We start from the raw sequence: 26,733 nt of genomic DNA on the forward strand, positions 1-26,733 counted from the left end.
TCTTGTGACTATCTATTGTATTTCAAATCTTTTACATCAATACTTTGCCTAGAAATTCTTAAAGCAAAGACTTACATGATTTATAGTTTATACACAATTTGGACTTGAGTACCTAGACACATGACAACCAGAACTGTTTAAAAACACCACTCTTTTTGATCTCGCAATTTCCCTACAAAGGGCTTAAAATTTCGGACAAATTTTCCAAGTGAACGTTGCAATAATCAGGTAAATTGAGATGGGAATAATCAAAATTGACATCCTAACTTTTAAAAATCACTTTTGTTAAGAGGCAAAGAATTTGTTACCTTTTAATTACCACTGTCCAAAAGGGTTTCAAACCACTGATCTGTGGGGCACAGTATAAGATAAATATTGTCCGAGGTTAGGAAACCCAACGGGAAAATCCAAGGACAACAAAAAAAGAGTGTGGCTTTTGCAGTTTAAAAGCGTTCTAGTGTATATTTACCAAAGTTCCAAAAAGTTGTTTAAAAAAAAAAATTCTAAAGACCAGTGTATTTCAATAGTGACACTGTCCCCTCTGGCCTTACTGGGATGCTTCCCTCAGGGTATCTCTGCACTGCTGCCCTCCCTACCCCTTCACTCCCTTCACCCAGGCCCCGCCACTCAAAGAAGTTAAAAATGTCATCTTTGGGGCAATGTGCCAAGTAGGAAGCTCAAGGTCTCTGACAACACGTCAACTCTTCACTGAAAGTAGTGTTACTTACTTCATCAGCTTCTGTTTTGTAGCAGAGTCTTTGAAGCTTCGGAATTCTTCTCCTGCTTTGATCTCATAAAACTGGGGCTTTAGTACTGTCTGCTGGTCCTCTTTGACGCGTTCCTGCCGCTTCATTTTTTCCTCCTGATGGAGAAGTCTGCGCTGTTTCCTGACCTCTTCAACCCAGTCCTTTTCATCATCTGAACTCTCAGAACTTTCTGCATCACTCGGTTTTCCCTCCGGTTCTTCCTCTTCCTGAAAATAAAAATAGTAAGCAGCAACCTTTCCCCCAACCCGATACTGGCTGATTATTTTCTTTCAAATAGCATTAGCCCACTGGAGTACACGATAGCTGCTAATTAGCACACATCTGACGAAAGGCCTGGAATTAAATAAGATATGTTCCTAAGCTAAATGGTAAACATTACACCACAAGCATATTCAAAAATTCTTCTAACTTACACAGAAACTTTATATTAAAGAAACAGCACTAATTCTAAATGATAAAGGGTATATTACTTGTTCATGAAGTTCTTGCTGCTTTAAAAGCCTTAGTTTCTTCTTCCTTTTTTCACTAATTTTTGAAACAAGTGGATTCAAAAGCCTGAATTCTTCACTCTCTTCGTCTACTTGGAAATCAGGGTTCTCGAACATAACTTTAAATCGATCATCAGTGAGAATATTAGGAAGGTTCTATAAGAAAAAGAAAAAATCATGTAAAATTTTAAGTTAACATCTCATGGATTGATAAGTTGTGTAAGGAACACATGAAATTTCTTTAGAATAGACTCTAGAACTTTCTAGTGGCCCCTGGGATTTGTCTCCCATCAAAAACAAATTTTATTAATCCATTTTACACATGATCTATATTACTTGTTCATTATACATAATGGACTAAAAACAAGCCTTTTTTTTTTTTGGCTAACTTCACCTTTAATATGTAGAATTTTCTAACATTTTTAATGCAAAACACTTTTTAAAGAAAGAAATAATTTTTTGAAACACAACTTTTTAAGCATAGCTACTAAAATGAATTAGAATTAGTGAGTCTTTCAACTTCATATTGCAAATCCAGGAGAGAAGTATACATCCACAACACATCAACGATTAACGTGGTGGGGGTGGCAGTGGGGCAGGTGGTGTGAGTTCTTTAGAAGTACAGGGGATGTTTCACGCCATATAGTGCAGCCTCATCAGTTTTCCCTCCAGGCCATTTAATTGCTCTCAAACGATATAGTCTAAGACTTTGCCATTTTGACATAATATAAAAACTCTGACCATAAAGGCTCATTTGGGTAGCTAAGGACTGGTAATTAAATTCTTTTTTGTGTCATTTTGAAGAGGAAGTTTTCTAATTGTATTGTAAACTCGTGTATTCACTTGTAATCTTTATGGAAGCAGACTGCCACATCTTTTTCCTGCACAGCAGCCAGTGACTCTGAAATGCCAACCCTCTGGCTGGCAGCTGAGCACTTTAGCCATGGTGCCACAGGGCTCCTAGCTCTACTGAATGGACTGTATTCTGCTGCTGCTCCGCTATGGAGAGTAAATAAGGCTGTAGAAGTAGCTGAGCTCTACACAGATGGGGAAATTAGGTGGCGTCTAATAAAAATCTGGTAAATCGTGTGATATTAAGGAACTTGGCTGCTGATTATTTTTATGAACCTAAAAACTGATCAATCTTTACCTAAAATTCTACGATATACTGAATTCGACAAATCTCTGATTAAATACAGCTTCCAAGACAGAGTGAAATCAAGGAAGAAACAAAGATAGACAAGATCTAGAGTTCCTGATCCCAAGGGGTCAGCTCACAATCTTGTGAGGAAAGAAAAAAAAAAAAAAACTGTAAGCAGGTATGCTACAAGGCACCTTATGAAGGACACTAAAAAGACACAGAAGCAGTGCTACATATATAGAGAGAGCGAAAGAGAGAAAGAGACATTGGAAGCAATGCTGTATATAAAGCTATAGGAGCAGTACTATATACTGGGTTATGTGTATATATATATATAAAGACAAAGGAGCAGTACTACAGAGTACAAAGTAAAATATAATTCCAACAAGAAACATTTTAGGAGGGTTCATAATGGACATGGCGCCTGGGAGAAGGCTTGAAAGATGAATAGGCTTCAATAGGTAGAAATATGAAAGAAAGAAAGAAACAAGCATTTCCAGCAGACTGAGAAGTAGTGGCCAGTCTGATGAATTAAGAATAACGGTGTATTTGAAACCGTATGTTTTGATGAGGCCAAATAATAAAGGATTTTAAATACTCTGACCTTTATTCTGAAGGTAAGAAAGAACCACTAGTGAAGAAAAGGAAGAGGGGGACAAGGACAAGGACTGGATGATAAATACAAGTGTGCTGTAAGAATCTCAGATGAGAATAAAACTGTACTTTAAGAGCCCCCAACAGCATGGTGTATGACGGACTGCTGAGGGTGAGACAAGAGTCGCAAGAAAGAATGAAAAGGTGACTTTAGGAAACCGGGAAGAGAGAGGGCCTGAATTAGGGCAATGGGAAAGTAAGAGAGGGAGCAAATCCTTTTTAGGAAAGGATTATTGGGATAGGTTACGATCAATAGATCCAGTGATAGGGTGAGGTGGGAGGATTAAGAGTTAAAAACAGGGTTAGAAATTTCTCCAATGTTTCTATCTTAAGTGAGTAGAAAGCTGGTGATGCTGGGAGTTAGGATTCATCATTGGAGGTCATCGGAGAAAGAGGTTTAAGGTAAAGGGCAAGAAATTATGCTCTAGTTACAACTGGTGAAGTTTGTGGTACAAGGAGAGCGTCTGTCTGGATTCTGGTGGATAATTAAGTAGGCATCTGGGAATAAGCTGCCAGATCTCAGGAGACAAGGTGGGCTACAATATAAAGTTTGGAAATAGCTGTAAATATGGGATAGGTGATACTGTCAAAGATCAATGAACAGCTGTTTGCCTATTACACATTTCCAGATTATAAAAATAATAGAACTCAAAGGAAACTTCTTCCTTTTCATCTTACTATATTTATTAAAGCAATGATTACACTGAATAAACAACAAAGAAATATAAAAAGAATGTGTCGCCAGTATTAAGGTTGGATTTTTTTTTTAATTTAAAACTCAGCTGTAAATATATATCCCCCCAGGGATTTTTTCCTAGTCTAACTGCTTATTTTCACAGCTGTCTTTTAAAAAAAGGCAAGATAAGATATCTTTAGTAATGTTCTAAAGTAGTTTACAAGCGTCTGGCTAGTGGTCTGCCCTATAAACACACACACACACACACACACACACATGCTAAACACTTATTAGAATTTGGAAAAAATCTGTAGTGTTCTTACCCCTAGGCCTATCTCAAAGAAGCATCCTGAGTAGGGTGCTTCTTACTAGTATTTTGTCCTAACGGTAATATATAGAAGGAGTGCGTGGCACTTAGAACAATTCTTCCAACACTGTGATATCTATAAAACAAAGTTGGTGCAGACTTCTGAGTAAAGCATCTCCTAATCTCTCCTGAAACAACAAAAAGAGGATTTAGGGAAAAAAGACATCAACTTGTAAGGATGAGGAGGATGTGAAAGGAAACAAGAGTAATAAAATATTGAAAACAAAAAAAAAGGGCACAAAGTCTATTGAAAATCTCATCCCCAACTCTGCAAAGCTGTGTCTTCTCTAGAGAAGGCAGAAGTTATGCCTGGATGGGGGGACACCAGCAAAGTGAGAACAAGGAGAAGAAATGAATACTTGCACATTCAATACTGAGATACCATCCAGCCCCGCCCATACTCTTGACCCACAGTTCTCAATTCTCAGAATGCTGGCAGCAGCGCCTTTGTCCTCCTTGCAGGAGAATCAGACCAACCAAGAGAAGGACCTAAGAGATACTGATACTTGAAACTTCACCAAATAGAGTCCACCCAGATCACCACACAGTGATTTAAGAACGCTGCCCATATCTCAGAGCTTCCACTCAGCTTTTTAAATCCCTCATCCTCAAACATGAACGAATAACCAGGGCAGCAGGGAAATACTATTTAAAACTTTTTTTTTCCTCCAAGAAAATGTCCCAGCACTGAAGAACCTGAGTTTCTAGATTGAAAGGGCCCAGCAAGTAGCCAGCATTGCCGGCCAGATGTCTAGATTGAAAATGGACCTACAACACTACAAAGACAAGACACCTGGTCAGCATCCTAAGTTATACAAGGAGAAGAAGGCAAGCATTGTTGAAACTACTCTTAATTTCTTACAAAGAAATAAAATATTCTGTTAATTTTGTTTGTTTCTAATGTTTTGAATTACAGTGTACTACAGAGATGTTAGTTTCCCTATTTTTTCATTCCCTTATACATTCATAATGAGGGTTTTAATGCTTTGGCAAACATTTTTAAAGGTACAGAACAACTGTAATTTTTCCTAACGGACAACTGAGACTGCTTTGCATGGTTTCAGCTTGCACAGACACTTTTATCGTACTGCACTGCCAAGCAAAGGAGGCCTGCCTGTATTCTGAATCTTTTCTGGCTGCCCCAACTCCCAACAAAACGATACCAAAGAAAAGGGGGAGGGGCTTTTCACATTTTTATAATCATAAGGGCCTTATAAAAAAGGCATATACCATGCTGCACAAAATATCAAAATTAAATTTTAACTTAAGTGTCCTCCCCTCTATAATATTAAATCAAACGATAAGAACTCATAAGCATAAAACATAGACAGGAATGCATACACCTGCAGCCTAAATTAGTTCTACTCTTCTACTGAAGTGTTAGCACATATAAATCCAAAAAATCACTTCAATTTAGCTTGTAGTGTTTTGAAGCTGCAAAGTCACTTTCCCAATCATCCTTAGCGTTGGCTAACAAGATCAATGTAAAAACTCCAGTGAGAAAGTCAATGTAGCAGGAAGCACTTATATTTTGAACAATTTAATATATACATATGCATTTATATACATTGATGTAAATTAAGCAGGTGCAAAGCTGTAACATAGACATAAATTTAAATAATAAGTTTAAACACTGGTATATTATTCATATAATAAAAATGGAAATATAAAAGCCATCTATTTGTTTACTAAGGAAGGCTTCCAAAAGTTAAGATTTCCAGTGGTCTTTAAATAACATAATAAAAGAATGTAACAGACCAGGATGAGGGAATGAAGTGAGGATAAGGAAGCAGAGAGTAACACAAGGTAATAGTAAGTTTGAATGCACTTAGCAATCACAGTACAAAAAAATGCCCTTTGAGGGCTATCTGCCCCTATCTTTGCATTTTATAGATGGAAAAACTCTTGACTCAGTGAAGCAGAAGGAATCACTCAAGATGATACAACTAGCTATCAAAGATCATGACGATGGCACAGGATCGGGCTACATTTCATTCTGTTATACAGAAGGTTGCCAGGAGTCGGTGCTGACTTGACAGCAACTATACTCAGAGTTCTCAGGCTCTTGCCAAGAGATCTGATTTTTACAACTCGTTCTACTAAACAACTAAGCTTGGTTATCTCCCCTCCTGATGCAAGCAAATGAAAAAGTAGGATTGGGGATGATAGAGGAAATCTCCATATACCTGGAAAGGTTAGAAAAATCTCTTTGTGTCTTGACAATATCAGCTCAATGAAGCACTAACCCTTATTTATTTTATGACTTATCTTTGGCTGCTTATACATTAGTTAAAAAAAAAAAAAAAAGGTAAGTAGCATTTATATGTAAGCATGCATACTCCCAATAATGTCAAGTCTGAATAAAAATCAATTACTTCTGGAACTGTAAGCAAAAGGACAAAGAAAAACATTCTAGATATTTAACAATAAAAGATTAAATTTGAGTACATTCATAAGGTAGAATGTTGTGGCCATTAAAAATATTTACAAAGAATTTTTAACGAAATGGGAAACTAACGTTAATTTTTAGAACTGAGGAAAGTATTTTATGTATACAACATGAATTGTAATTTTCAGAGAAATAAGGCAGGAAGGAAATTCATTAAAATACTAACGGTGCTTTTCTCTGGATAGAAGAATTATGGGTGTTTCCAAAGGTGCCATACTGAGCATATCTTTTTAAAATTTTTATTGTGCTTTAAGTGAAAGTTTACAAATCAAGTCAGTCTCTCACACAAAACCTTTATATACACCTTGCTACATACTCCCAATTGCTCTCCCCCTAATGAGACAGCCTGCTCCCTCCCTCCACTCTCTCTTTTTTGTGTCCATTTCACCAGCTTCTAACCCCCTCTACCCTCTCATTTCCCCTCCAGGGAGGAGATGCCAACATAGTCTCAAGTGTCCACCTGATCCAAGAAGCTCACTCCTCACTAGCATCCCTCTCCATCCCATTGTCCAGTCCAATACATGCTGAAGAGTTGGCTTTAGGAATGGTTCCTGTCCTGGGCCAACAGAAGGACTGGGGGCCATGATCACCGGGGTCCTTCTAGTCTCAGTCAGACCATTAAGTCTCGTCTTTTTATGAGAATTTGGGGTCTGTATCCCACTGCTCTCCTGCTCCCTCAGGGGTTCTCTCTCTCTGTTGTGTTCCCTGTGAGAGCAGTCATCGGTTGTAGCCGGGCACCATCTAGCTCTTCTGGTCTCAGGCTGATGTAGTTTCTGGTTTATGCAGCCCTTTCTGTCTCTTGGGCTCATAATTACCTTGTGTCCTTGGTGTTCTTCATTCTCCTTTGACCCAGGTGGGCTAAGACCAACTGATGCATCTTAGGTGGCCGCTTGCTAACGTTTAAGACCCCAGATGCCTCTCTCCAAGGTGGGATACAGAATGTTTTCTTAATAGATTTTATTATGCCAACTGACTTAGATGTCCCCTGAAACCATGGTCCCCAAACCCCCGCCCCTGCTACACTGGCCTTTGAAGCATTCAGTTTATTCTGGAAACTTCTTTGCTTTTCGTTTAGTCCAGAGCATATGATATCTTATAAGCAGGGGGAAAAGTTTAAAGTAGAAAGAAACTTAATAAAAAAGATTTGTTGCTTGTTATTGTCTTTTTTTTTTTTTTTTTTGTTAGCTGCCTCTGAGTTGGCTCCTGACTCATGGTGATCCCCGACTCATGGCAACCCCGTGCATAAGAGAACAAGACGCTGCTCAATTCTGAGCTATCCCCATGATCAGTTGCGGATTGAAGCATTGTGATCCATTGGGTTTACACTGGCTGATTTTTGGAAGCAAACCCTTGTCAGGCCTTTCTTCCTAGTCTTAGTCTAGAAGCTCTGCTGCAACTTGGAACAGGTTTTAGCATCCTCACAGCACACGAAGCATCCATGGACGGACAGATGGTGGCTGTGCATGTGGTGCACTGGCTAGAAATCAAACCCAGGTTTCCACATGGAAGGTGAGAATTCTACCACTGAGCCACTATGGTCCTTTCCACATGGAAGGTGAGAATTCTACCACTGAGCCACTATGGTCCTTCCCACATGGAAGGTGAGAATTCTACCACTGAGCCACTATGGTCCTTCCCACATGGAAGGTGAGAATTCTACCACTGAGCCACTATGGTCCTTCAGGAAAAAGAGATTCAAGTTACTATTGAGAAAATGTAGAAACAATTTATCAACAGTTTCTGTTTTATAAAATCTTACCTTAACTTTCTTTTTCCATGTAGATTTCTGCTTCTCCTCCTCTTCCTCAATTAACTTCAGTGCCAGCTCTTTGTTAACTTTTGGCAATTTCTAGTACAGAGGGGAAAAAAAAGTGTACTAAGATATCTACGTCATAGTTTTAAAGATTAATAGTTCTGTAAGGAGTGTAACTGTACAACTAGAAGACACTGAACTCTTATTTTAAAATTTCACCACCCCAGAGTAGGCAATCCTGTGGGTATAAGTCATGTTTTCAGGTGGGCCCGATGGTACAGAAACATCAGCTTGCTGTTGAAACACTTGCCCTCATCTCCATCTTTTTCCAGCACAGTGAGAAACAAACTGGGAGAAGCTGTATCTGACAGCTTGCAGATGAGCAATGAAGGGCCCATGACCCACAACTGATTAGCAAGAGGCCAGCAGGCTGGTATGGTAGCCATGGCTAGAGTTGTGGGGAATGGCTAAAATGCTACCTGAGAATCAGCTGTACTACTTCCTGTTCCCCAGGTGGCAAATTTCCAAAGGGAATTCCAGATCTGAGTCTGACAATTTTGACAACACGGTAAACAGCTGGGGCAAAAATACTCTATCTTGTCTCCCCCTTCCAATACACAAACACTCATCACTTTTTAAAAATGTTAGCAAAGAAAGTAGAAAAAGGGTAAAAGATTAAGGCAACTTCAGAACAGTCACTAGTTTTTTGTGCTGAAATAGTGTATCTATAATAAAAAAAATTTTCTTTACCAATGTTCAATTATAAATATTTGTATCATTTGGTGATTAAATATAGTCAATAGGGAGTACCAGAGAGAAAACTGGAAGGCAGGAAGAGGAAGTCAGGGCTTGCTCTTTCCTGTTTGATTCTTGCTTGTGTGGCTTTGTGACAGCACAGTTCTTCGCCCTGGCAGCTACAGGGAGCTCCAGCAGCAGCGGCTGGTTCTAGTCTGCAGCTGTGCAACCTTCCCAAGTACCGCCTCCTGAAGCCTCAAGGGCCCCAGCATCAGCTCCTCGGGGCCTTCCTCCTTCCTGTTCCCCAGGCCTGGAGTGCTATCTGCTTCTTGCAGTTATTACCTCACTTACTGATGCCTTAGTGTCTCTGCCTTTTCAGTTCTCCAGTACCTGGTTAACTTTACATTAAATTCTATCAAAATGACTTGTGTGGCTTCTCTTTCTTGACATCTAATGACCTCTTCCCACGATTCAGATAGCCTAAGATACTGCCAAATGTCAGAAAGAAATGGGTATTAACGAAGCCTCAACTCTCCAAAAACTTTTTTGGAAACAACCAGATTTTCTTAGCAGAGCTGACAATATCATTCTACCTGGCATTATTTTCCACAACGGCATAGAGTTCATAATGATAATGAGTCAGAATCGACTCCACGGCAGTGGTTGGTTTTTTAGTGAAAGATGTAAATTAAGGACGGAAAACTAAGAAAAAGACAGCTGATTTCTTTGGTACAATACACAAAATAACAACTAAGTACTTTTCTCTGGGGAATTCAAAGGCGGGTCCAGTATTTACCTTTAATTGAACTCTCTGTGCCCGTGTTTCTTCTATCTTCTGTCGAATTTTATCTTTCCTATATTCTTCATAAGCAAATGGATTCACCATCATTTTCACCTTTTCAAAAGGAAAATAAATAAAAGAACCCTGTTCAGCAGCATGTTTCATCTACACCATGACTATTATGCCAAAGAACAGACAGAGCCCTTAAAAATCTTAAGTATTTATTATGAAAATGCAAGTAAGCGACCAAGAAACAGCTATCGATTGCTCAATAATCACCTATAATAACTGCAGTTCTGTATTTACCTTGTGATAGAGCCTTATATCCATGAAAAATCCATGCATATATGCCCGGAGAAAAGGTGATCCGATGAGATGTGTGAGCCCTACGAAAAGTTAATCAGAAGAAGGCAGGTTCTTACGAAATTTTTATTAAAATGTAACAGTTTTTCTTGAATAACAATTTGGTTATAGTAAGATTTCACTTCTGAGTAAAAGTTAAAAGATTAGAATTACCGATCTTCTTCATTAACTACAGGGAAAATTTTAAATCTACTTCAACCATCTCATCCTTACTTATTTTAAATGTAATATGAGGCATAAAAATTATTTTAAAAAGTCTCTATGAACTATCACAGACTAGTAAAGGAAGGCTCCTTATACTAACGGTTTTCAGATTTCTAGGTTTAACAAACCAGTTCAATTATAAAAATAATTTTTGGGATCAACAACAGGTTGCTAACTTTTCCGCTGTCAAGTAGGGACAGTGGTGGTCACATAAGGAGGCTCTCCTACCTCACAGCAATTACTTTATTAATTGCAGATATTTACACAGGAAAATGTTATGAGAATATTCACCGTAAAGAGTGACCATGAAGTGGTTGCACAACACGATGAATGTAATCAATGTTAAAAAATTATCAAACTGCTGAATTGGCAAATTTTTGTTATATATATATATATATATATATATATATATATAAAACAATAAAAATAAAGTCACATATGATATACCCACGTGAAAAAGAGCTCTAGTTGGTATAATACAAAGTGATTACAAGGAAAACATTACCCCGATTTCCAAATTTTAGAAACAGATATCCGCACAGACATGAAAACTAGATACCAGCCAAAATAACATGGTAGTACAAAATAGTATCCATTACAGAAGAAAATGAAAAGGCAAAATTAAATTTAGGATAATCTCATAAAATAAAATTCTTGGTGAGAAAATAAAGCTACAGGGTTTGGACTTCCACAGTGGAGCCCTAAGACAGAGATCTGAACCTTAATGAAATGCATCACTAAACAGCCACCTAAATTTATGTACCTGCATATGTGTGCTTATTATCTAATCTGTCCTCAGAGTATCTGGTCTGATTAACTACCAAATTATAAAATACACATATCAATGACAGCAACAATAATTTCTGTTTCCTCTTTTAAGCCTATAAAATTTATATTTATGTCAAAGAACTATTCCCATCCCAATTCATAAATGAAAGCCAAGCAGGAGGCTTTTCATATGAAGCCAATTTAATTCGAAACAATCTGACGGCAGCAGCGTTTCTCACAGTTAGCTCCACAGAACGCTAGTCCCAAGAGATCTTCTAAGGAAAAAAAAAAGGTTCTATGGTCAAGGAGATTTAGGAAATGTTTCATACTTCCCTCCCCCTCCTGGAGATTCACAATGTACTATGATATTAAAGGGTCTAAGAAGACCAAGAGCTGAGAAACTGATTTAACTTTGCTTAATCCAGCATTTGCCACTCTTAAAAAAAAGTAAATAAAAATTTTTTTTATCCTGCATTTGCCACTCTTAGTTGCTACAAATCTACTAAAAATAATAGTTAACATCCACAGAGTAAGTTTAGACCCTGTGCTGAGTACTTTTCAAGCATTATCTGCTTAATTTCTAAAAACACTATGGGTAAGTACTATTATTGTTCCCATTTTACAGATGAGGAAATTGAGGCTTCATGAAGTAAATTGGCCAGATATTAAGTGGTAGAGGTGAGATATGAACCAATGTCAGATTACCTCCAGTGTCCATGATATTAGCCACTGCACTAACCACGCAGATGTAATTTTCCACAGAACACATTTTGTAAAATACCAAACTAGAAGGTCTGCTGAAGGCCATGGCTGGGAACAGTATGAACTTGCAAGTATTCAATATCACTAATGCATCAGTATAAATAATCTTAGGAAATAAAGGAAGTTAATATTATATAGCCTTGCTTCTAATTTTAAGATAAATTATTTAAAAGGTTTTCTATATGATGTGGAAATCTGTTGAAAAATGATAATCAGTGGCTCATTTAATATTAAAATACACTAATAATGTATGAAAACACTTTCTAGCACAGATGTTATTGTGCTGAATATTTATTTCCATTGCTTTAAAAATGGGCAGTATGATGACATTTTAACAAAATACACCTCAATCTTTTTAACTGTCTTCCCCACCCAAAATAAACATATTAAAGAGACTGGAATAGTGTCCAAAATGAACTAAATACAACAGCTGAAAAAAGTCTATAAAATAACAATGACCTTTTTCCTCCAATTTAAGAATGTAGGTGAGTGTGACAGTCATACTGTAAAAACCAGACTGGAATTTTTTAAGTAGTCACTTCAGTAGAAAGATTCTATTTCATTCATAAATCATTTTTAAAAAGGCGGAATACAATTCTCTTTAAGACATTAAAATTTAAAGAACTATTTCGTAGTAACTGGTGGAAAATAATTCTGGCCTGGATTAAGTAGGCTATAAGATACATTTAAAAATAAAATTGAAAGCCTATTAATCTATTTGTTACATGATTCTACAATCTTCAAACATTTAGCTGCTGTTTGTTGCAAAGACAACTAAGTTGCCTAGACTTGTGTAGAGTAAATCCTCTAACTTTCCCACTGTCAATAATTAGCTATACAGTCCTTTCCCAACAATAAAACGAGATTATCAAAATCACTCTCTTTATCATACAAGCTAGCGTTGTTGTTGTTGTTGTTAGGTGCTATCGAGTCGGTTCCAACTCATAGCAATCCTACGCACAACAGAACGAAACACTGCCCGGTCCTGCGCCATCCTTACAATCGTTGTTATGCTTGAGCTCATTGTTGCAGAAGATGCAGCCTTGCCATCCTTGCTTCTAAGGAGCATTCTGGTTGTACTCCTTCCTTCCAACCTGGGGGGCTCATCTTCCAGCACTATACCAGACAGTGTTCCGCTGCTACTCATAAGGTTTTCACTGGCTAATGCTTTTCCGAAGTAGACTGCCGGGTCCTTCTTTCTAGCCTGTCTTAGTCTGGAAGCTCAGCTGAAACCTGTCTTCCACGGGTGACTCTGCTGGTATCTGAACACTGGTGGCATAGCTTCCAGCATCACAGCAACACGCAAGCCCCCACAGTATGACAAACTGACAGATACGTGGGGTTAGGCAACTGAAATAAATGTGCTCTTCTGAGGGGTTAAGGAGCCCTCAATCTTTATAACTGTCTTCCTCACCCAAAATAAACATATTAAACTGTCTACCTCAACAAAATAAACATATTAACCAAGTGACACAGTGGTTAAGTATTGGCTGCTAAATAAAAGGTTGGTGGCTCAAACCCACCAGCCACTCTGTGGAAGAAAAATATGGCAGTTCTCTTCCATAAAGATTACAGCCTTAGAAACCCTACAGAGCAGTTCTACTCTGTCCTATAGGGTCACTATGAGTAGGAATCAACTCAACAGGGATGGATTTTTGGTTCTGGGTCTGAGGGATTAGCATGGCTGAGGTAAAATGCATGGCATCTGAGTTTAAGCCCCAATCCTCACTATCAATGAAACCCTTGGCAAGTACTTTCATCTTTCTCTGACTTAGTTTCCTTATACATGAAATGAAATCATAATAGTATGTACTTCATAGGGTTGTGAGGATTGAATGAGTTATATGTAAAGCACTTAAAATATTGTCAGGCACACTGTAAGCACTACACATAAGCCTCTGCTATTCTAATAAAAGGCATTTCTTGGTTTATGACCTTTAAACCTGAAGTTACTATTAAGGTTCTATTACATTTGAGGATTCAATCTATGGGTTCTAAATTCTGGATTGGGTCTACTATAAAAAACCTAAAAGGGAGTCAAAAGGGATATGCTTGTGGTCTCTGAGGTATCTTGAAAAAACACTGCTTTTTTGAAAAATATTTTTTCTACACCTAGCTAGTGTGCTAAAAAAATTACTCATTTAAAATTCAAAAAAAGCTTTAGCAGATTGAATTTATCTGAACCTTTAAACAGAGATTATAAATTTGATGATACATTGTACATATAATATCTGATTTAGCAAAAGAGAAGATATGGAAAATCAGATAAACAGGGATAAACCACTTTTAATATTCAAAACCCCCAAAATAAAAAAAGAGTAGAAATACGTTACTTTTATTAACATTTTTATCATAATTTTTTTACCTAAATTTTCAAGGTCTTTCTTGGTGACAAATTTATAATCATCATAAACTGTGCTTTCTGGATTCTCTTCTAATTCTTCTGTCAAGTTGTCTAAGAAGGAACACCACCTGGGAGCAGGACCCAAAACCTGTTGGCATTTATTAAAAGACAGAAAATGTACATTCTCACCATGTCAGTTAAGAGTTAGCTATTTTACGACGACAGATTTTCTTTAATTTTTTAAATCTTTGTTTCTAGCAAAAGTATTGAAAAACTACAATATGCATAAGGAGTAAGTATATAAAGAAAGACAATAAACAACATAGGAAGCATTTAGTTTTATAAAGGAAAAACATCTCAGTCTGGGATACAAAGATATTAATGAATGTTCTTACATTAGAACAATAAAAATACAAATAAACACATCAGGTAGCTAGGAGCTGGAACAGACTCGACGGCAACAGGTTTCGTTTTTGGATAATAATTAGCATCCATCCGTTCATCCATCATCTCTCCCATTCAAAAAAGTATGAGACGCTACAAAAGCACATTTGGTACACAAGATTTTTTAAGTTTGCTACCATGACAAGCAAAAGTCTAAAATGAGAATTATTTTAAAGTTTTCCAACTACTTGATAATTACATTAAACTCTGCATGGCCCACTTCATTTAATTCATTAAAAATTAAAGTTCTAAAAAAAAAAAAAAAATTAAAGTTCTATATATATAATTCTTCAGACCTAAACCTAAAATGGGTCACCAGGAACCACAAGTTACTCCCACTGAAAGGTTTGAGGAAGAAGACCAAATATTTGTAAGTTGCTAATAAAATATGGGAAACCTGGTGACGTAGTGGTTAAGAGCTACAGCTGCTAATCAAAGGTCGGCAGTTTGAATCCGCCAGGCACTCCTTGGAAACTCTATGGGGCGGTTGTACTCTGTCCTATAGGGTCGCTATGAGTTGGAATCGACTCGACAGCAGTGGGTAATAAAATATGAATACCTAAGTTTGAAATCTACTTCTACAAAATATTGTGATTGCTTTTTACTTTTTGGTCATTGATATAAATTGTTTCCAACATGGTGTCACACCCATTGAGGTCAATGCTTATTCCAAAGGAAATAACACTCATTCAATGGAAAAGATATGCTATTGAAATTCTCTCTTTCAGAAGACAGAACGCTGGCTTCAGACAAAATGGAACTTCTAATGACCACTTTCCTGTTTCTTTTTGTAGTAGTTAATAGGAAAAAAAAAATTATAATGGAAATTATTAAATCTAGCTTAAACCTTTTGGAGAAGAAAAGGTAGAAGAAAGAATTCTAACAAAGAAAAGCGGTCCCTGTTAAGGCCCTATTCAGTGGTACATTTTAATACAGTGAAACAGATTAATCAGGAAAAAAAAAGATGATGTTAGGTATAGCCACACTAATTTAGCTATGTGGTTCTGCCTGACTGGAAAGGGTGATTTTTCCCCCTCAACAAAGCTATAGTTCATGAAGATGAAAAACAACTCTTCTTGAACACAAGTCCAATAAAGTTTTACATCAGCATAATCTATGCAAATTTTCTTAACAAAAGAAAAGGTTTAATTTTAACCATAAACGAGTTTAAAACTACAGCAAACCTTCAAGAAATGCAAGGCTTAAAAAAAAAAAAAAATTCAATGTAGAATATATTTTAAAGAAATTGCTATGGATTTAAGCCATCTTAGGACAGTAGCTTGAGATCAATATTTGCACTAAATGCTAGTATATATAAAGCACCATGCTAAACCAAAGATACCCATATCCAGAAAAAAAGGAAACTCCCTAAAGGGATTTAAAATCTAGCTAGAGCAGAAAGGTCGATGGACAGACATACACAAACACATGTGCACACACACATGTAAAGCAATGGAGTAAAGATACACGAGGGGTGGAAAGAGCAGGGGAAGTTGGGACACTGAATATATTTTAATACAGTAAGATGAGGGAAACACTTCCATTTGAAACGAACATTAAGCAAGCTAAGAAAACCACAGGGCATTTTCTGAGTGTGAGTGTTCAGACGCTTGCAATGACAGGGATATATATGTTTTCAATCTGTCATTAATCTGCAAGCAAAAAGCTCTATCACATAATAGTACACAACCTAAGACAGCAATCTTGTCTCTCTTTTTTGAGATAGGAAGAAAGTACATTATTATCGCTTTGCTAGCATATAAGAAGATTTGAGATACTGTCCTCTTCATTTGTTTGAAGACGCGTCAGTTGTTTTGTTAGCTGCTGGATTTCCGATACCTGAAACACCTTCTGTCAAGTAGTAGCTGCTCGATAAGTATTTGATAACTACATCTGTTCATACATAAAACACATATGAATACATCCATGAATTTTATGTGCACAAGGTACTAAGGCTTTAAAGGATCCTGTTCGGAAAAGAATTTTTCAAATTGTCTAATTTACCTTATTCAGATAAAAACTCTCAAGTACTTCACCATAAAATTATTAGATATAAGAACATTTTTTTTCGGTGAAAGTCAGATCTATTTTGCTTCCTAAGCAACAGGGCATTGGTTATCCGAAAAACCTCATGATAAAGTAGTTTCACATTCAATTCAATTAAAAGCACAGGCTTTAAAGCCTATAAAAAGATTATACTGTTTTTACTGGCTTTTGGGGGGAGGGGAAGGTAAGAGTACCAAAATAACAGACCTGCCCTGAATTTACTTTTCACATAGTCCTCTTCTACAATGTTCCATAACATTCCTCCTGATTAGCCATCTGGATTCTAATGGAATTGTTTTATACCGCCTCTCTGGTGGAAGGTCTGGCTGTGGTAAATAATCTCTTCAATCAGATTCATGGCCATTAAATTTTATGAGGAAATACTTCCATCAAAAACAAAATTATATCTAGCGGGTTGACTTTATTAATCATGCTTCCCCAGTTCCTTTTCAGAGGAAAAAAAACAACCACCAGAACAACCATAACAAAGTTGAGATTACTGATTTACACTGGTATTTACTGCAGGTTTTACTCACATTAGAGCTTTCCTCAAAGGCCTACTATTACTATTACACTGCAAAATTAGTGATTAACTGTACCAATAAGGAGGGATTAATCACGTGTGGAAATCTCCAGGTGGCACAAACGTTTAAGTGCTCAAATACTAGCCTAAAGATTGGCAGTTCGAACCTCCCCAGCGATGCCTTCAAGGTAAAACCTGGCGATTGGCTTCTGAAACGTCATCACTTTGAAAACCCTATGATGGTTAATGCTAGGTGTCAGCTTGGCTAGGCTATGACTCTCAGTGGTTTGGCTAACACTATGTAACCATCTTCCATTTTGTGATCTGATGTGAGCAGCCGATCAGTTGAAAGGGGAGTTTCCTTGTGGATGGTGCCTGTCTCCACTACATAAAGAGATGTTCTGCCAAAGCTCTTTTTCAATTCTGTACTCTTCTCATTGCTTGACTCCCAGTTCCTGGGATGCTAGAAGCCTTCAACCTGCTGCCTGACCTGCAGGTTTTGGATCTGCTGGCCCCTGTAACTACGTGAACGAGCAGAAGCCTTCGGCTTGCCACCTGACCCAAGGATTTGGGACTTGCCAGCCCCCACAACTGTGTAAGCCACTGCCTCATGATTGCGTGAGCCATTTCCTTGAACTAAATTTTTCTATATATCTATATATGCTTCCCTGGTTCTGCTCCTCTAGAGAATCCAACCCTGTGGAACAGTTCTACCCTGTTACATGGGGTTACCATGAGTCAGAATCGACTGGATGGCAGCTAACAGTGACAACCATGTGCCACTCCTCTCTGATGTACCTGAAATGATTATAATATTTATTAATGTATAAAAATCCTTGCTGTCTTCATCACCATAACATGTTGAACTTGATCCTTAAAAATACATTAAATTATTGCCTAAATTCTAGGCTTTACAACTTGAGGAAAACATTCTTTTTAACCATTGCTGAATACTATCACTACACTAAAACCTTCCAAGTTTCTGTATTGTTACCATATTGCTATACTCTGCACCTCAGTCAAAACTGATTATTGCTTATTAATCTACATTTTTATGCACCTTAATAATTTTGTTTGTTTCAGAAATTGGTGGCTGTTTTGTTTTAAATTTCTATTAATAACCTTCGACTTTTAATTTATAAGAATTTCTTAAAGTCACAGGTAAGTAAAAGTAGAGATGTGAAACTGATTCGGCAAATTACTCGAAAGGATGCTGGGGTCTCTTAGCAACCTTAATAATAACCCTATCAACTAATCTAAACTGAAATACTTGGCCCCCCACAACACGAAAGAATCTGTATCAACATGCAATGAAAACACCCTCAACGCCAATGCAAATACCTCCTTGTTCTAATCCATTCAGACAAAAGAACCAATTTTTAAGTACATAAAAATATATGCCATGTGCTCAAGACGATCACGTGTTCCTGTGATTACAATCTGCCTTTTAAGATGTTAATTTTTATATGCTTAATTTTAAAACTCAAAATTCTCATATATTCTGGTGATGTACAAAAACGATTAGGGATGGAAGGGGGGGCGAATATTAAAATTCATACGGAGTTGAACGAGAAGTGAATTCCATCCTCCACTGCACTTTTGAAAAATCACTATGCCACATCCCACAGATGTGGTGAGGCCCCAAGCCTGAGGATGAACAGGTGATCAAGGGTAACTTAACAGATCAAGGATGATTAAAACAACAACAAAGTACTATTAATATTATTAGAAAGAACTAAAATATACTAATTCAGTATAAAGTCATCATTTGTTTTCCATTTACTTACAATGAAATTGAGTATGACAAAAATAATTTCATTATTTTTCCTATTACTAACAGGAAGGATAAGAAAATGATAACATAGAACAGCAACTGAATTTGAAATTATCACCTTGGGTTTTCAACTAATGATTTAAAGATAATTTAAATATATCTAGCAACTGAAAAAATTCTTAATTACTCCATTTGTTAGAACTTTATCAACAGAGAACAAATAACTTTGAACCAAGACTTACATTAGCACAAATAGAAGTATGTATCTGTCATGGATTGAATTTTATCCCCCCAAAATATCTGTCAACTTGGCTAGATCATGATTCCCTTGTATGACTGCCTACCATTTTGTCATCTGATGTGATTTCCCTATGTGTTGTAGATCCTATGACTATGATGTAGTAAAATCGATTAGTGGCAGTTATGCTGATGAGGTCTACAAGATTAGACAGCATCTTAAGCCAATCTCTTTTGAGATATAAAAGAGAGAAATGAGCAGACACATGGGAACCTTATACCACCAAGAAAGCAGGGCTGGGAGCAGAGCACGTCCTTTGGACCTGAAGTTCCTGTGCTGAGATGCTCCCAGATCGAGAGAATACTTACGACAAGGACTCTCTTCCAGAGCCAGCAAAAAGAGAAAGCCTGCCCCTGGACCTGGTACCCTGAAATCGGACTTCTAGCATCCTCGACTGTGAGACGATAAACTTCTCTTTGTTAAAGCCATCCACATGTGGTATTTCTGTTATAGCAGCACTAGATGCCTAAGACAATATCCAAACACATGCAGTTGATTTGTTAACGTATTCTTTTACAAAATCTTCAGAATGCATTATAGTAAATAGTATAAAGTAGGATATACTTTTTGAAGGATAGCTGGAATGGAAAAGGGATTTAAGTACATCCTTTTTAAGTTCAGGGAATCAAACTAGAGCTATTAAATGTAAGGAGGTAAAGTTCAACTCAAATTTCATTCATCAAATATTTACTGAATGCCTATTATTTTCCAGGCACTGTACACTCTGTAAAAACAGGTAACAGAATAAAATTTAAACTGAAAAGGGTTGTTTTGAGTATAGTGATACTTGTGTGGAAGAACTAGATGATTCTTAATTTCTTCAACTTCATTTGTTCCTTCAAAAATTTAATTGAGCATTTATTAAAAGCTCGGTATTAAATATCAAATATAAGCCAAAAAAGTGTGGGAAACAATAAATACAATATAGTGTAGTTAGTGCCACAGCAGAGAAATTTTAAAATAATCCTGGGGGAGCCCTTTCTCTGCTAAGGCAGATCAAGATAGCTTTGAAGGAGGCATTTCAGCTAGCCTTTAAAAATCTCTACGAGGTTATGATTTTATAATTAGTAACAATTAATTATGGAGTCTGGGTGGCAAAAATGATTAAGTGCTTGACCACCAGCTGAGAGCTAGGCAGTCTGAACCCACGCAGAGGTACCTTAGAAGACAGGCCCGGCAATCTGCTTCCGAAAGGTCACACAGCCTTGAAAATCCTATGGAGCAGTTCTACCCTGCACACATGGGATCGCTATGAGTCGGAAACAACTCAATAGCAACTAATAACATAAATTAATTACCATACTAACAGTTAGAATTTAATGTGACGTTAAAAAATTTATTTCATTCATTATTAATTATGTGGAAGATCCTTGGTTAGTTTTTCCTTTTTGTGATCTTATATTATTACATATTACAATCCTAGAAACTCGGTTTAAGCATTATGTCACAGTGACACCATTCAACAATAAGAACTACATTTCCTGGCTGGCAACAATGGGATGCTTGAATATAAGATAATTTTACCACCTAACACCAACATGTTACCTAATTATTTTGTTAAAAAGGTAGATATAAATATCAATTTGGAACTAAAACAGTAATAAAAACAATAGCAAAAATAACAGCAGCAACCCACAGAAGAGGTAGAGGGCTTTATTCCTCATCAGGATTTAAACTCACATCTAACAAAAAATCTGTTATTCTTACTACAAAGCTAGAATTCTTTATTAGAAACTTTGGGGCCAGAAACAGTTTGGAATTCAGAACGTTCTGTATTTTTAAAAAGGTAAACGTGTGTATATTGTGTATTTCGGGAAATCTTTGGTAGGATCTAGGTCAGTGGCCCATATCAAACACGTTAATATGCCTGCAGCAAAACCCATACATAGTCACACCATTTGGGATAAGTAAAGACTAAAAAATAACCTCATGATTACACATCAGTTTTGAGTTCAAATGAATCAGGTCAGGTCTTGCCACCAAAGAGTTATAAAAATTTTTCAGTTTTTTTTAATTTCAGGTTTGTAGATAAGAGACTCAGGAGCTGTAATAAGTATTACCGAGCCCTGGTGGCAGAGTGGTTAAAATGTTCGGCTGCTAACCAAAAGGTCAGCGGTTAGAGCCCACCAGCTGCTCTGCAGGAGAAAGATGTAGCAGTCTGTGTCTGTAAAGATTATAGCCTCGGAAACCCTACGGGACAGTTCTACTCTGTCCTACAGGGTCGCTGTGAGTCAGAATTGACTCAAGGGCAATGGATTATTATTAATGACAATTTTTTCTAATTGCAAAGCCTGCATCTCCAGTGGGAGAATGGGGCTTTGCCAATTAAGATCAACTCTGCAATTCCTACATTCAAAAGAAAATTTCCTTTTCAAACTTTTCCTCCATTATTGGTTGAAAGGCACCACTAGCACCAGCATGTATTTTCAAACTCTGACAGCTGGAGCTGAATAATAAACGATCCTAAGCCTAAGACAAGAGAAACAACAGGGTGAGTCAGAGGGAGTGGTCGTGTATTTAAGCATGTAATTGCATTTTCAACATAATTAGCTACCTAATTGCATACCCAAGTTTACATGCATTTGCGTGAGTAATTATGATTCATTTAAAGGTACTCTACGTGTAATGTTTTGTTCTCTCGTTCCTAAAAATCAGATTAGCAAAACAGCAACTTGATGTCAACGTTTTAAAAGATTTATTTTTAAAAAGGTTAAAACTGATTATCTGTCATGATTTCCCTTTTGATTTAGCTTTGGCAAAAGCAGTTTAAGCACTGAAATGAAATAATAAGGAAAGAATGTAAGATTCCTTAGGTGGGGTCCAATGCAGGAGATATAAATTTGGGGATCATCAACATGTTTGTTGTTGTTGTGTATGTGTCGGGTCAATTCCGACTCACAGCGACCCTACAGGACAGAGTAGAATTGCCCCATATGGTTTCCAAGGAGTGGCTGGTGGATTCGAACTGCCAGCCTTTTTGGTTAGCAGTTGAGCTCTCAATCACTATGCCACCAGGGCTCCATCAACAAATACCCCAAACCCGTTGCCGTCGAGTCGATTCTGCCTCATAGGGACCCTATAGATAGATGGTATTTAAAGGCAGGACACCAGATAAAATAACCTAGGGAGTGACTGTAGATAGTAAAGAGAAGAGTACTGAGCTCTGGACATTCCAATGCTTAGGAACTAGAGAGAAGAGGAGAAACCAATAAAGGAGACAGGACCATAATGTTACCCAATGTTTATGTTTTGAATACCCCCAAACCTTTGTTGATATGTTGTTATGGATTCAATCATGTCCTCCAAAACTCTGTGTCTAGGCTACGATTTCCGGTATTGTGTGATTGTCCACCATTCTGTCATCTGATGTGATTTTCCTATGTGTTGTAAATCCTACCTCTGTGATGTTAATGAGGCAGGATTAGAGGCAGTTATGTCAATGAGGGAGGACTCAATCTACAAGATAAGGTTTTGTTAAGTCAATCTCTTTTAAGATATAAAAGAGAGAGGCAAGCAGAGAGACAAAAGGGCCTCATACCACCAATAAAGAAGCACCAGGAGTACAGTGTGTCTTTTGGACCCGGAGTCCCTGCTCAGAGAAGCTCCTAGACCAGGGAAAGCCTGATGACAAGGATCTTCTCCCAGAACGAACAGAAAGAGAAAAACTTCCCCTAGAGCTGGTGTCCTGAATTTGGACTGCTGGTCTCCTGAACTGTGAGAGAATAAACTTCTCTTTGTTAAAGCTATCCACTTGTGGTATTTCTGTTATAGCAGCACTAAATGACTAATACAGATGTCAAAACAAGATTACGTGTTTGAAGGAGAAAAGTCTGCTAGTCAGATCACCTAAAATGGTACTGAAAGATACTACTCAAAAGTGACAGAAATCATTCATACAGCCTCCTACCCTATAAGGAAGGCTCAAAATCCACAGTCCTCCTAAATTACACTTATGAGAACCATTATTTCATAACAAATAACTTCTGCAGTTAGGTAATATTTCAGAGTCTCTAATGAAGAACATCCCTCATCTAATCTAGTAATTTTTTATTCATACGTAAAAATAAGACAAATGAAACTAGGTGCCATCTGAACATTTGTGGAACCTCTGGGCCAGTGGTTTCCAAACTGATTTTGCAACAGAATCACCTGGGGAGCTCTGTAAAAATATAAATTCCTAGACTCCTAAGCTCTACCTCATCTACCCTGGTGGTACAATGGTTAAGAGTTCTGGCTGCTAGCCAAGAGGTCAGGAGTTCAAATCCACCAAAATGCTCCTTGAAGACCCTACAGGGCAGTTCTACTCTGTCCTATAGGGTCGCTATGAGTTGGAACAGACTCGATGGCAATGGGTTTACCTCATCTTACTAAATCAGAATCTGTAGAACTGGGACTCAGGCATCAAAATAATCCTTAAATAATTATGTGGCCAATATGGCACCAAGAAGCAGTGCTACTATACAGCTACTGCCACATCACCATCACCATCAGTGATATCAGTACCACTAAAAAAAAAACCAAACCCGTTGCCATCAAGTCGATTCCGACTCATAGCTACCCTATAGGACAGAGTAGGACTGCCCCACAGGGTTTCCAAGGAGCACCTGATGGATTCCAACCACCAACCTTGTGGTTTGCAGCTGTAGCTCTTAACCACTATTCCACCAAGGTTTCCTGAATATCACTAGGCATATCCAAATAAGAAGTTGCTTGAAAGGCCAAACTCAAATTCACTCTGCCTACCTTCAATCCACAGCTTGTTTATTCATACTGACTCTCCAGTGTCACTAACCCACAGCCCTAATCCTACGAATCTCACTGCCCATGCTATCTTGTAATGTTATTTATCTTTCATATTCTACAAAGCATACAATAATGTTTTGATGACAGGAGTTGGGCTTTTTTTTTTTTTTTTTTTTTTTGTCTTAAGGAGAAACACAACCTCCAACATTTGGCAAATGCTCAATATAGTAACAGAAATCGGTAACTTTAACAGTTTGATCTGACACTCTTTGCTTTTATGACTTTTATTATAATAAGTACTATATTTTTACACAAATAATGTGAGCCGCCTTCTTTTGCTGGCAAACAAATGCAGAAGGCGTGTGTTATTTGTATAATAATATGGTAAGACCTTCAAAGTAATGGTAAAACTTTATATTCATGACCGTTTAGCTACCGACAGTATGTGGAGATAAGAATGGGTAGATTCAGGAAATGGAAAAACTTTTGATTACGTGAAATGATGTTCAAAGACAGCTGATCCTGATATCTATGAAATAAGGAATAATTTTGTCAGAGATAGTCTCTCTTTTTGAAATGCTTAAGAAGACACAGGAAGACATTTTCATTAATGGAAAAGGATGATTTGATCATTTTAAGAACAGAACTCTTTAAAGTAACACCAAAAGTTCAACGTGTGGAGGCTAAAAAATTTTCCAGGAAAGTTAACTGAAATCATAGGATAAGAAGGTTATTTGTTTACAACTGGTGTTTTATGACAAGAAAAACAGAAATGGAATTGTTAAAGAAGTTACCATGAAAATTCTCTGTAAAGACTTTCATAACCATTCTAGCACATAAAAACACCACAATTTTTAAAGAGGTAAATATAATTTTGAGCATACCTATGCCTGCTTCAGAGCAACTAAGAAAAAGAACGTGATTTTAATACTGCAGGCTTGACCCAGTTTAATTTAGGCTGCAACCACCCCCAACTAGTTATTTTGAAAATTTTTAATTTATGAGAACATTTCAAAGGTAACATGTTGAATACCTATACACCTTTTACCAGTTGTTAACATTTTACCAAATTTGCATTACATCTCATTCTACGCTTTCACACATATATTTTTTTTCTGAATAATTCAAAAGTTGCTGACATCATGCATTTTACACCTATTTACTTCAACATGCATCTCTTAAGAAGAAGCACATTTACCTACATTAACCACAATATCAAGGCATTTAACACTGATAACATATTACCTAATATACGAATATCCCTGATTGTTCTAAAAAGCTTCTATTTTTCTGATCCAGAATCCAGTCAAGGAGGTGGTACATTTCTGGAATGACAATAAGTACCTCTGAAAATGCATTCCTCTATAACAGCAATGACAATCCTGGCAAAAAACTGTCACAATGAACTGTTTTTAGGACTCTGGATATTAACTAAAGGCTTGCAACACTCTGTGGCGTTAAAGCTTGCCCTAATACTGTGCCCTCTCCCCAGCTCTGCAATAGTCTTGAAAACCAAGAGCCTTGCAACTACATTAGTTGTGAAAATCAGCAACTCAGCATACAGTGGAGGAAGATAAGGGGTTGGGGACTCTCCAAAAGCCCCAGTCTAAATAATTATCAGTATCTGATCTGTTTGGAAGCTTGCTTAAAAAAGAAAAAAAAAAAACACCATTATCAGAGCTCGTCTTTATTTGACCTCAGAACTCACACTGTACAAATAGCCCTATTCCCAGGGTATCTGTCCAAAACAATCAGTGGCAATTGTTTAAAATTATAGCTGGGTTACCAGTTGGGGCTAACAAGAAACTGACCAAAAAAACTTAAAAAGGAAAAGCTAGAGAACGAGATGTCCACAGGGGTCTTAGAAAAGCTCTCACATAGTTCTGAAAATTTAGAAGACCACACACAGAACCAGGACTGAGTGCAACCCCAGGAAATACCTGAGGAAACCCTAAGCTCTCACTTCTGGCTGACCTTGAGGCTCTACTCAGGCGAGACATGAAGGCTATGGAAGAGTTGCAAATTGCCTGCACTGAAAGCATGAACCAACACACACAACAGAGACACTAGGCAAAGGGTATGAGGGCAGTGATTCTAGACATTTAAGGAAATCTCTTTAATTATTAACACTTAGTGAACCAAGCAGAGACTTCAGTGGCCATATGTGACAAAGAAATCTGACTTTAAAGAATTAATCCATAAGAGTCGCTAAGCAAATAAACAGCAACAACAACAAACCATGGGGTAGGGAAGGGAATCTGATTTTTTGAATTGCCACATTATTTAAAATATCCAGTTTTCAACAAAAAAAATATGAGACATGCAAAGAAGCAGGGAAGTATGGCCCAGACACAGGGGGAAAAAGTAGTCAATCTGTCCCTAAAGAAGCCTAGACAATGAACTTGCTAAGCAAAGATTTTTTAAATCAGCTATTATAAATATGTTTAAAGAATTAAAAAGAAACCATGTCCAAAGAACTAAAGGAGCATGTTGTCACATTATGGGAACTGCAAGCAATGTCACAAAACATCACGTATACAAATTTTTGAATAAGAAATTAACTTGAGCTGTAATCTTTTACCTAAAGCACAACAAAAAAATAAGTAAAAAGAACTAAAGGAAAGTATAAGAACAGTGTCTCATGAAATGCAGG

The 26,733-nt window shown here is 37.2% G+C and overlaps 1 protein-coding gene across 3 annotated transcripts in view; it reads right to left on the reverse strand.

The window, feature by feature from the left end:
* Positions 1–26,733, reverse strand: part of NOL10 (nucleolar protein 10) — a 115,414-nt gene that overhangs the window by 17,134 nt on the left and 71,547 nt on the right. For all 3 annotated transcript variants that reach the window (XM_049902715.1, XM_049902713.1, XM_049902714.1), the window contains 6 exons: positions 14,274–14,400; positions 10,118–10,197; positions 9,827–9,925; positions 8,302–8,391; positions 1,238–1,411; positions 729–973 (listed from right to left, as the gene is read on the reverse strand). In XM_049902715.1, the coding sequence (XP_049758672.1) occupies positions 729–973; positions 1,238–1,411; positions 8,302–8,391; positions 9,827–9,925; positions 10,118–10,197; positions 14,274–14,400 (815 nt within the window). The remainder of the gene's footprint in view (positions 1–728; positions 974–1,237; positions 1,412–8,301; positions 8,392–9,826; positions 9,926–10,117; positions 10,198–14,273; positions 14,401–26,733) is intronic.

The sequence above is a fragment of the Elephas maximus genome, chromosome 12 (genome assembly GCF_024166365.1).
Source record: "Elephas maximus indicus isolate mEleMax1 chromosome 12, mEleMax1 primary haplotype, whole genome shotgun sequence".
Lineage (NCBI taxonomy): Eukaryota > Metazoa > Chordata > Mammalia > Proboscidea > Elephantidae > Elephas > Elephas maximus.